The 12,572-nt window shown below is 33.6% G+C and overlaps 1 protein-coding gene across 1 annotated transcript in view; it reads right to left on the reverse strand.

Moving 5' to 3' along the window:
* LOC128236153 (serine/arginine repetitive matrix protein 1-like) overlaps positions 1–12,357 on the reverse strand; it is a 28,590-nt gene extending 16,233 nt beyond the window's left edge. Inside the window, exons 1-2 of the mRNA XM_052951027.1 lie at positions 12,224–12,357; positions 1,720–1,759 (exon numbers count right to left, since the gene is read on the reverse strand). Of these exons, the coding sequence (XP_052806987.1) occupies positions 1,720–1,738 (19 nt within the window). The 5' untranslated portion in view covers positions 1,739–1,759; positions 12,224–12,357. The remainder of the gene's footprint in view (positions 1–1,719; positions 1,760–12,223) is intronic.
* Between the last annotated feature and the right edge of the window lie 215 nt (positions 12,358–12,572).

Genomic DNA, 12,572 nt, shown 5'->3' on the forward strand with positions numbered 1-12,572 from the left:
TAAAACTTAGAAAGCAGAATTTAATTACAGAATATTAGTGAATATGTTGTGTAGTCGCACATGGCGGAATTAAATGGTGTTTGATGTTGGGGACAATTCAAAAGCATGTATTAATGGAGTTTGGGGTAGGGGACGATTGAAAAGCTTGTATTTATATCATTTGCCGATTCAATGGCCTGAATAAATGGTGTTTGAGGTAGGGAATGATTTAAAAGCATGAATGCAAGGTGTTTGGAGTAGGGCACGACTCATATACTCATACTTACAAAATGGGCACGATGCCAAGCATGTATAAAATATTAGTATTTGCGGTACGGCACGATTAAAAAGCATATGTAAAATGGTAGCGTACATAGCGTTTCGAAAGAAAGTGCTTGATAATTAATACATCAAGCAAGTTTTTAAGTTGAATATACATTTTCTTTAGGCTGGATTAGTTGTGCCCCTCATCTCCCCTCGTATGAATTTGCCGTTATTATAAAATACTATATACAACAAGAGCGCCGCAAAGATATCGTGTTTGTTTGATTCTGGTCGTTCAAGAAGGATAACTCGATATTAATTGCTGTTCATGTGCTTACATATTGTCCCTGGCAGCATGTGTTCCAGATCTGATTTGAATATCTTCAACGGGTTTTGAGCTATGTGTAATGTTTAAGCGTTTGCAAAACGATGTCGACGAAGCCATTACGAATCTTCGAACACGCCATCATGGCTATGGCAATACTTCTAGACAATATTCAAAAAGAAGACAAGCTATAACTACATATTTTAAATTACTCTGGTTCCTGAATAAAATTGGTTTCTTTTTATCAATTCGGTAAACACATTGGTGGAAATATGTCATGTTGACATTTTGTTTGCGAATAATTGAACGTTTTTGACAGGCATGTCCCAAATCTATAATTTTCGTAATAAATCTACATTCATTTGCAGAAATGAACAAAATAAAACTAAAATGATTCAATCGAATCTGATATAGTTATTCATAACTTTTAAACCAATGGAGGGATTTGCAAGTCACGTGATGCCGAATCAACCGGATATGAATATTCATAACTTTTAAACCAATGGAGAAAATTGCTGGTCACGTGATTACCATAACCGCTCAAGAACACCCTTGTATTGTCAAGGAGGGAGAAGCAAAGGGTCTGAAGAGAATTTGTCCAGGTTTGTTTACAATCGACAGCATGCTTAAATTCTCAGAAAGACATTACATTTAGTGGTCAACATATGTTTTGTTCAACAAGAAGGCAGTTTACTATAAATTTACCAAAACATTTGAAAACTAATCACACATGAAAAAAAATAAACAGACAGTCATTCTTGATATAAATCAGGTGAACAGTCGCTGGCCAACAGTGGGTAGTTTAGACCATAGTAAGTAGACCACTAAAAGGTCAAGGATTGTCAGTATATACTTAACACAAAATAAATGTCATTCAGTTGTGTAAGTAAATACTAACAACCTTCAACCATTACTTAAATTTAAAATGATTGCACCCTAAATATTGAATTAAAGGTTACAAATGATTATACCTGTTAAGTGTTACAAGGAATAGACAGGTATATGCTAAATGGTATAAACATGGTATAGTCCGTTTTGTCTTAATGATTGGTATAAAATGTATGAGCAATCTAGACTTAAATACACAGAGCTAGAATAAGTTGGTATAAAGTCCTTTAATCTTCTCTTTTGAAACCGTATAATCGTCTTACCTGCGTCGTCAGTTGACATTTTTACGCCTTTTCAGTTCAGCTGAAATGAAAAGAAATGTAAGACAATATTAAAATCAACTCTGACTTAATGTTTCATTTACGTGAGACATCAACGATACAAGTAATATGACTTGCTTATTTAGAATAGGTATCCGTGATAAGAAAATATTTATAAGCCAGATTCAAATAATTGATACCATTTTAATACAGATAATTGCCTTTATAAATCCTTAAAAGTATAGCCCTCATACGAATAAAAACGTGTGACGTCAAACAAGGCCAACATATCCCTTCAGAGAATAGCATGCTCGATCCTGAAGGGGTTCACTGGTCTTTATAAACAGTAAATTCTCGATCCACACAGAGCCCGAGTTTTGCTAATTTGCATATAACCAACCAAGTAAACATACGTACTATAAACATACTTCCATCTATAATGGAATGTTATACAATGAACGCACATCCGCCACCAACAGCGGACCGTAACACGAATTTATGTGGTTTTGATTGAAATAGGAGTTGTCTGCAAAATACTGATTTATTAAAAGAAACCTTAAACTGTTTTGTTTTTTTTTCGTCTGAGGCTGCTTTACATCATGAAAGGAACGCTTATTTGCATGTTGCCAGTTATTGGTTTAAAATTACGCTATTAACTTGACATATGACTGTCATTGCACAGCTGAAAATGTTTGTAAATAAGATATATTTTATTTTTTCCGGTGGTTTATATAGATTTATTAGTGCACTAAAAATAATAATTCCTCCGTAACGGTATTTCCTTTGATTTGTTTTATTATTCATATGCCAAACCCGTATTTATATGCAGCAGACACTGACTAAGCAAAAAGACACCCTTCATAAATACAAACATGCAAACAATAAATACGGTTATCATAACTTCAAACAATTCCTCGTAACGGTATTCCTCCGCATTGATAACCATGTTTTTGACCAAGCATTTGCTACCTATATGTTTAAATGTATTCTATTAAAAGTAGTTTGCTGATACGGCAAGGAATTATTGATTGTGTTCTTGAAATTAAATCTTGCCTAACACGTACAGTACTTTTGAAAATTTAAAGTCGATCGACATCTACTGCACAGCATTTACAAAATTTACAAGACTAGTCAAATATTACACGTTAACTAGTCTTAACAATCCAACAGAAACTACCTTCTGAATTGGAATACAAAATGTTGATCGGGCTGTATATTCATGTTATGAATACAGTACTGTAGATCGACTGTATGAAAAGATAACGCTTGTAGCATACGCATTAAGACAAGATGCACACTTTCTGATTCCAGGTTTGGTGTTATCAGAACTGTATTGTAATATATATACAGTAGTCAATGCAATTGCAATCTTTGCAATCTGTCGTAACATTCTGAGTATGGTAATACACCAAGTTGTACTCAGGTTTTATGAAAACATACATGGACTCTTTATAAATTATTCGGTGGTGGTATACCGGCTAGGGTATGTATACGGAAGTGTTTTAGTAGATCTGTCCCAATTGGCATTATAGTTCATAATACAGGTAACTCATGTTCTATGTTTAAAAAAGTTTGTCATATTCATAATGTTTAATAAATTATCGCCTGAGAATGGACCGTACATGTTGATTGTAAATCGTAATTGTCAGTCATAACCCTCCATAACGGTTGGTTGAACGAGTTTTAGTCATTTTTCTCCCAGAAAGTTGAAAACCAAACTTCAATAAAGCGCTTGGAAATATGGTAAATTACTTATTCAATGATTTGAATGCTAGGTATTATAGGTATTTTTCAGTATTGGTTGTTGTTGTTGTTTCAAATTTTAATCCTACTAATATTTCGTTCAGCGAAGATAGAATGATTTATTTTTGATTTTAACATGTTTGTCTTAATACGGATGTAGATAAACTGTCTGCGTTTGTGTTGTTTTATGTGTTGTCGGTCTCTCACATATGGTCTGTCGGGCCGTGGCATTGTGCTTACAACATAGCTTTCGTATTGTTTGGCTACTGTGCTTGTTCCTATAGGTTGTAGTGCATTATTGAAAAACACAGACTGTAAAATAATAGTGACATTGACCCCCCTCCCTTAAAAAAAAATAAATTCCAAGCCAGCTCTTCCATAAGCTAAATCCTGTTAATGTTGATCACTATCCATCAATTCTTGCTCAAGTTAATGGGCTGAAAGCATTTTTCTATTTTAAGCAACAGTGACCTTGACTCCAACCCAAACTAAAGCAATCTTAAGCTAGCTCTTCACATACGCTACCTATACACCAACTTTCATAACTATCCATCAATGCTAGCTTAAGTCAATCGTCGGAAACCAATGTTTGACGACCGCCCACCCGCACACCCAACCGCCTTTATACATCCCCATTCTAATAACATACTCTGAGCCAGCGTCAACTTGAAAACAATAAGAATACTCTAATATTACATTTTAAGCCGGTTAAAAAACTGCAAGTACTCAACGGCCAGATACAGACATCAACTTAAAACTAATGAATAGTTCCACCTCGTCAAAGGTACAATTCACTCCTCAAACATGGTTCGCTTCATTAAATTTAAGTGAATTTAGGCTTTGAAAGAACGCGTTCATATAGGTTTCAAAATGATTGAATTATTAAGCAAACAAAAATTGCAACAAGAAAAAACAGTAATTATATTATTAACAACATAATACCACCACTGAAATAACATATCGGGCTCCAATAAGAATCAAGCTTAATCGTTAAGACTTGCTGTTTAAAACTGAACAGCCATGAAATGAAGATATAATTTGGACAGCTAAAACACGAATGAAAAAAATCGGATTTTTTATTCATTTTGAAGGCCGAGTTTTATATTCGTCACTGCATTCGGGATATGAGCTTAAGAGCGTCAACAAGGTTAATCCAACGCTCACCTCAGTCGAAAAATGCTATAGGGTTATAAATGTGAGTCAGATGCTCATGCCCTTTAAGGCGCACTATATAATTTGATGCATTTTTAAAGCATAATCGTGTTTAACTAATTGACTTTAATGATTAAAAAGTCTACATAATTGACAATTGCAAAGTCAGATATTAACAACTTAATTTCATTTTTACTTCATTATTAACAGTATATTTCTACACATGGTTCTATGCTGTGGTAACACAATGGAAACGACAGCGATCAGTTCAAATTTCAAGTTTCCTTTGTTCTGGTTAGTCTTTGTTTTTTAAAACTGTAACAATTTTATTTCGTTTTAATACAAAAGTGGTGATTTGAATGCAATTAACTTGGCTTAGTTTTATTTACTACTGAGATATCCCGTAGTTCTTTTTGTGTTATTGACTAATTGAGATGGTGATGAAAATTTTGTTTAAAAAAATCAATGAAATTTGGAGGACATATGTATTTTGGGACGTCCATGATTTTTTTTATTTTGGAAAAAAGAAGTCGTAGTTAAAATTTTGAAGATTTTTGAGCATTTTTAAAATGTTTTTTTTTCAATGTAATGTATTGATTGTTTTTGTCAAATGGCCAAACCAAGATCTCTTGAGGGTATCAATACGTGTCGTCATCCAGTTTTAACGACCTGTTTAATTTTCAATTTGACTACTTAGAATGGAGGCTTGATTTTACATGGATTTACAAGCCCATAACCGAATCATTTATTGATAAAGAAATTAAATATTTGTGTCTCTTTATACCATCAGCATTAAATGTATTTTACTCTGGATCAGTTCCAGTAAAACTTTCTCAATAATGCTTTAACAAAGTCCATTATTTCATTATAAAATTGCCTTGCTCATATTTGATTTTGCATAAAAGAAGTTGTTTATTATGATAATCTTAAAGTGATTTCCTGTAATAACTCTTTAAAATGAGAAATTATTCCAAAGCAAACAAGTGAGCTTAACCTGGTCCTGTTATATGGGACTAAATATACATCTAGAAATATTTGGGCCAGAAGCTTAAGAGCGAAGGCAAATATGCATTAATGTTATCACTGGTTAAAGCTATTTCCATTTAAAGTTACACTCTTATTCAAAATCAATACATACACATGCATTGCTAAAATTAATTTTGACTGATACACCTTTAAATACTTACTAAATAATGCATTTATGGAAATATTAATTACTGATAACAAGATTGTAACCGTATATTTAATAGCAGAAAGCGCAAAAATATTAAATGAATGGTGAATGCTAAAAGATTTACTGTGGTCTACTATAGTCTCATAAGGTAGAAATACCGTGTTTTATGTCCATTTCTTTCAAATTAAACTCGATATCCTTCATAAGAACCGTTGTTTACGACATTTATTCATCCCTTTTGGAATATTAAATCAATATTAATAATTGTGGTAAATCTTATTTGGGAGTAAGAGTGCATCTTTAAAGGAACACGTTCAAGTTTATATGTTCTTGCAAAAAATGTGAAATCCATAAAAAGGAATTCGCTAAAAATGTTAAACACATATTTGATTAGAAGATTGAACTTGCGCTTCTTCAAGCAACAGATAAAAATAGCAATACATTCAGGGAAATAATTCGATTGCCAAATATATTAACAGGATATAAATAGAATTTAAAAAAAATAAAATAATATGTTTAGCATACGTTTTATTGGAGCGTTGAATCTCTCTAAATGTATCGAAGCAAAGTAAACTCTTCGAAGTATTGGAAATATGTAAAACGTATAGTTAGTAAAAGAACAAGTCTCAAAAAACAGAAACTACCAAATGACGACGATTTTAACGCAAATATTCAAGTGTTTATGTAAAACATCAAACACCAGATTGTCTAACTTTACAATGTGGGAACGAGATGCCGCTGACAGTATATTTTTTTAATGTTAAGTTAGCTATTGACCTAGATGAGATAATGCCACAAGATAATGAAAGCCACGACAAAAACACCGTGTTGCTCCTTCTGTATATTATTTCACAAATCATTTGTGGAAAAAGAAAATTTCTGGAACTTTGAAAAACACCATGTGTAACGCCTCTATTTATAAAGGTGTACCAGATTTACTTTCTAATCATAGACCGATATTCTTAAATCACTGTATCGGTATAATCTGGGAAATAATTCATATTGTTTATCAAAATATGAAACAGCATACACGCTAATAAACATATTTATCAAAAACAATCAGGTTTCGTGAAAATCGCAAAAACAACATGTAACTATCGTACCTCGAGCAGATATTTCCACCAAATATGCAAGTTTTCAACAAAAACAACACGTACCATTTACGGACTTCCAATTTCTAAATGAACTCATACGTATACACAGTCAACACTTCTATCTGCATTAAGGGTGTAGAACGTCCTCGAATGGTTAAATAAACAGACGTTGTTTTATTACCCGCGTTCACATCTAAAATGAAATATTTTCATACTGGTCCGAAAATCCGCTCTAAAAGCATTACATTATAAGAACGCTAACGATTCGCTTCAGTCCACCATGCCTGAATGCGTAATAGATGCGCAATTTTAATTCCGATCTATACAATTACCATAGTGCAATGTCCCCTTACTATCTCCGTGGCTCATTGCTTGAAAATACAGAGCACGTTCTATCTAAATGTAGTCGGTTAACTGCACATTGTCGCTAGCTAATATTTTTAACCCAGAAAATACCATCAATTAATAACCCATAAATTTGTGTTCGGTTCTTGTAATAAAAAGCTATACGGAATAATAATGGGTTTATTTAGCTAAACCGTTAAGCCCCTATTTCACGGAGCAATGGTTAGCAAAAAGCGGTTATCTCTTCAGTGAATCGATTCTATTTTAGCTGAATCGCGTCAAAGGCGTAAACATTCGGAACTCATCGGCCGTTTTCCATCGTAAACAACTTCGAATGCATGCCGGTACATCAACAGAAGCAGCTCGTAAGAATCAAATTAATAGTATTAATTAATTGTAGTGTTTTCATATTTATTTTGAATACCTACGTAAGTGATTGCATGTGAAGCGGTTTCTATGAATAATTAAGAAATTAAAGGGTAAAGTCATAAAGACTAACTGCTTATTTGAAAAAGACTACGAGATCTACTTGCAGTTTAGATAAATGTAAAGATTTCTGACATTGTAAACCGTCCATTTCATCCGAGGTTGATTTTTATGGTAAATGGCCGAGGAGTTCCAAATGCGTAAAAACTCATCAAAATGAGAACAGTCTGCAGTAGACCTAGAAAGCTTGAAGATAGCGACTTCACAGATTGTAGAAGTCCAATTGGTTTGAGGTGAAGAAGGGTACAGCCAAATGATAAATTGCTGCCGACGGTTGGAGGATCATAGGGTTTTTCGTTATGCTTCCCTGGGGTCACGATAAAAGACTCACTGATATAATGAAATCAACTAAATACGTAAGTTGAAAGCCGAATGGTTTCCTTGCATAAATGCAAAGATGATATCATGATAAATAATATTCTTCCCCACCAACTTAACGAGCCTGGTCTATTTAAGGGTTGGAGAATCTCCCCAGCTGGGATTATTTGTTTCTTTTGTTCGGTATGAGCAGTGCTTACAGCATGTCAAGGAACTTAACTCTCTCTCTCTCTCTCTCTCTCTCTCTCTCTCTCTCTCTCTCAGCGCCGTCATTCTGTTAAAAATGTAATGAGAGTCGTACACTCTACACTCTCACACCCTAAATAAAACAATGAGACCCAGCTGTGCAATCGTCCATAAATAAAACAATGAGAACCAACTGTGCAACTGTCCGTCCCGTTTGAGTTTATCTGTCATCGTACGCTGAACATTTTCGTATGAATGATGAAGATCGTTAAATGGTAAATTTTGACGAATAAACTGTTCCTGGTTCTGTTTTTTTTCTTTCTTTTGGTATACAGCTTCTTTGGAACTTCCCATTAATAAACAAGCAATCTGCTGATTGATGATTTGCTATTTACCTTTCAGTCAAGTGCATGGCTCCGGCGGCGTTTTTTCCTTTGTAAAAAATTGAATTGCAGTCCATCCGCGTCGACATTTTTTCTATTCAACGATCTTTTTCATTCAATGTTTTTCATTTCACTCGTTGCGTAGATTTTTGAACACAATGACGTCAATACTATACAATTATTGCCTTTTAATTAGATCGTAAAGGTGATTGATCGACCTGATTTAACGATATTGGACGAGGGCAGAGCCCTGACGACCGAAACTGAGATGCATCTTTTGTTTTATTACTAGCTAGATCTTATGTCTCTGGATGTGAACAAACAACTGGAATGGAACTTTTCAACAATTTATCATAGTAATGAAAAACATTATCAAGTTAATACATAAATACACGCATAAATAACATAATATAAAAAATATATTTAAAAAAATTACAATTACTCACAACAAGTAAAAACTTCAGTGCAATCTAATTGCAAAAAATAACACATATCATACTTAACTATAACGGTACCTGATCTATTTATCAAAGTTAAAATATCACACTGTGTATTTATCACGGACGAAACAGCGAGTGTGTTATATACAGGAAAGTATCCAAACGTATGAATGCTTGATAAATTGTAGTGAATTGTAATGTTGGAGCAGTAAACTGGTAATGTTTATAAACTGTTATATCAGTCAAGCCGTGTAATGTAATATCTTTGGTGGCTGAATAGGCAACAATTTGAAGGAAGGAATCTATATTTTTTGGAATAAAATAGACATTATCATGGCCTTTTTCAATGCCATGTGATGTGAGTTTTTTAACGGTACAAGATGGTCCATTTTTAGATTTTAGTGTTCATGTCAATCGGTATAATTGGCATATTTTGTTTTAAATCAACAGTTTTGAAAGTCTCGCCTTCCGACTTCAGTGTCTGTAATGAAATATGGTTGTTTCCTGCGCAAGGCTTCAAAGAAGTTTCACTTTTATGACCTGTCACTGTCACTGTATGACTTGTCAGAATATGGCCTTCGTATAGGACATTCACTGTACTTGCCCGACAATCCTGCTTTTCATATGTCTGTGACAAGACCGCCTCCGATGCTGATGATCTCTATGAAGTAACCAAGTCTGAAAATATGTTTCATAATAAATTGGTTGTAAGTAATAAAATGAATATTATTAGATATTTGTCATAACAAAACCAAGTGCTTCTATTAGACATACATTTACAGAACATAAATTGAAACACCTAAAAAAGGTATCGAAAGTCACAAACAACACAATGTTTACGACGTGATAAAACAACAGTGGCTCTGCTAAGCTTTTATACATGTACATGTATATATGATTATTGTATTTCGTACTATTAATCAGTTATTTCGAATTCCTGTACCCGATTACCAATATTTTAACATGCATTTTATATATCCTATTCATGTTGTTGCATACATTGTAACCTAAATTAGTAAATAAAACGAGTTTTGAATTTGAATTGAATTGAATTGACGTAACGAATACTTCCTTTCTAGTGAAAACAAGAAATCAAAGTATGTTAAATTGCATCTTAAACACAGTCATTTGTATTGTGTCCTAGTCTGACATTGTCGTAGTAGATGAACTCGATCGTATATGCTCTCGAAACATTCAACTACGCTTGACGTAGCGAGTTTAGGCGACTTATGCTCTTCTCACATGTCGATATTCAACATCTAAAACGTAAGAAAAACAAAAACAATCAACATCCTTTAAACTATATGCTCCTTACAAAAGAATGGATATAGCACAATTTAAGGTAAAAGTAAAAACCGCACACATATATATATATATATATGTATATATATGCTCATATTTTATCTCTGATTGTTTTTTACAAAACGACTGGAAATAATTTAAGGCGTTTAAATGAAAGCAAGCATTAAATAAATTAACATACCTTTATTCTCATACCTCCGTCAATCAGGTGGCATTTGATTGTTGCATTGGTGATTATTCGTATGTGAATCTCTTGTCATGCAAAACAAATCACCCCATCGTAATATATAGTCACAAAGGCGAAGTCGATCATTTACGCAATAAGCGCTATATCCACCATTATATTTTGATGTGCTATGATGATTATAAGCTTTACGAATATTGTTATGTAGATATTAACGATTACCAATGAAACTATAACCATTAAAGGTGGATGGTAATGTTAACACTACTCATATTGACAATAAGTATGTTGTATTTGTTTATGCTGATGTAGATACTCATCCAAATTATGAGGAAGAGAATGACATGGAAGACTAGCTGTGATGGTAAGCATGATGACTATGATGAGTATGATGATGACAATTGTGTTGGTGCTATTGATATAGGCTTGTCGAGAAAGGTTAATTGTATGATGTTTGTAAATAGTATTTTTGTAAATTATGATGGTAGTAAAACAAAATTAATGTAAACTATGATGACGATTATGAAGACGACGACGACGTCGCCGAAGAAGAAAACGATGGTGATTCTCTAAATAGGAGCTGATTAAGAAAATGTACGGTAAAATGTTGAGAAATGCTATGTCAGATGATAAATGTGGCTAACAATGAATTTCATGCAGAACTGAAAGAAAGATAATTTGTACCTTGAAAGGTTATAAACGGAAATAAACAACATCATTATGTTGTGAGATTGGTACATGAGATGTTCTAGTGAATTCAAGCGATAATTTTAATTGACCTCAACTGGAATCGGATCAGTCCGCGACCATCGTCGTGACACCAATCGTATTCACATCTTAGCAAATAGATAACAGAGAGCGCATTTTTCGGCCCTAGGCCGACACCTGACTTCCTGGGAAATGAACAGAAAAGAACTGAATATAATCCAAATTCGTATCGGTTATTGTAAGGTGAAACAAGAAATGTCATTGACCATTATTAAGATTGTAAAGTGAAACAAGAAATATCATTGGCCATTGTAAAGAAGGTTGAACAAAATAAATGACTATCAAATTACTATGGAATACGATCTTTTTACCTCTGCGGATGTTTAAAGGTTGAAAGGTTGAAGATATTTATTTTCCGCGAAAGAATTTCCGAGAAAAAGTAAGACGGATGATATTTTAATATAAGACACAACGAGAATAATGCTAAATATATGATACAATTTCGAAATTCATGTGGCTGACCGTTAATCATAGGTCGTATTGGATATGTTAAATAAAAGCATCCCGATTAGTTTAGATTGGTTGAATCATTTTTTAAAATATTGCTAAAATCTTTCGCAATTTGCAGTTCCGTGTCGAAAAATAATAACATAGCTTCATAATTCGGTTTTCAATTTAAAAAAAAACGACGTATTCACGCACCCCCACGACCAGTTTGTTTCGGCAGCCCCAGTCAACTCTAAACTCCCCTCGCTGACAACCGTTAAACATCCTAACAGTATTGTTCAACTATTGTTATGACGACCATCTTGCGACCAATGTTGTCGGACGATGCGCTCAAATGGGATTTAATATTTCCCAAATCCCTCCATTACACTCGCTTTGTGATGAACGTTTGTAGATTGGTTTAAACAATTTAATAATCATATATCCAAGTACAGAAAAGTAAAATATATACATTAATCATATTGTCTATGTGCTAAAAGACTTACCTTAAATTATTAAAAATATTTTGATAGTTATTTCCACCATATCAGTCCCTGAGGTATACACATTGACAGAATATCTTATGAGACGTCTTGCTGATGAAGACACTGAAAAAAACACTGACGTCAATATCTAATGACATTTGCTACTGCAATATGTCCCTTATTCATTGATAAATACTTGTAACTCTGCTGCCACCTCGGACACAGATGCAGAAAGGGTTTTCATTTAGTCGTGCAGTTCGAGTTAATGGACATTGCGGCAATATCCGTTTATATTGTGATCTATGCAGAGACCCCGCCATAATTGGCATACATTTATTGAAATGTTTTGAATAATTGCCCGTTTCTATAT

This window comes from Mya arenaria, chromosome 5 (genome assembly GCF_026914265.1).
Source record: "Mya arenaria isolate MELC-2E11 chromosome 5, ASM2691426v1".
Lineage (NCBI taxonomy): Eukaryota > Metazoa > Mollusca > Bivalvia > Myida > Myidae > Mya > Mya arenaria.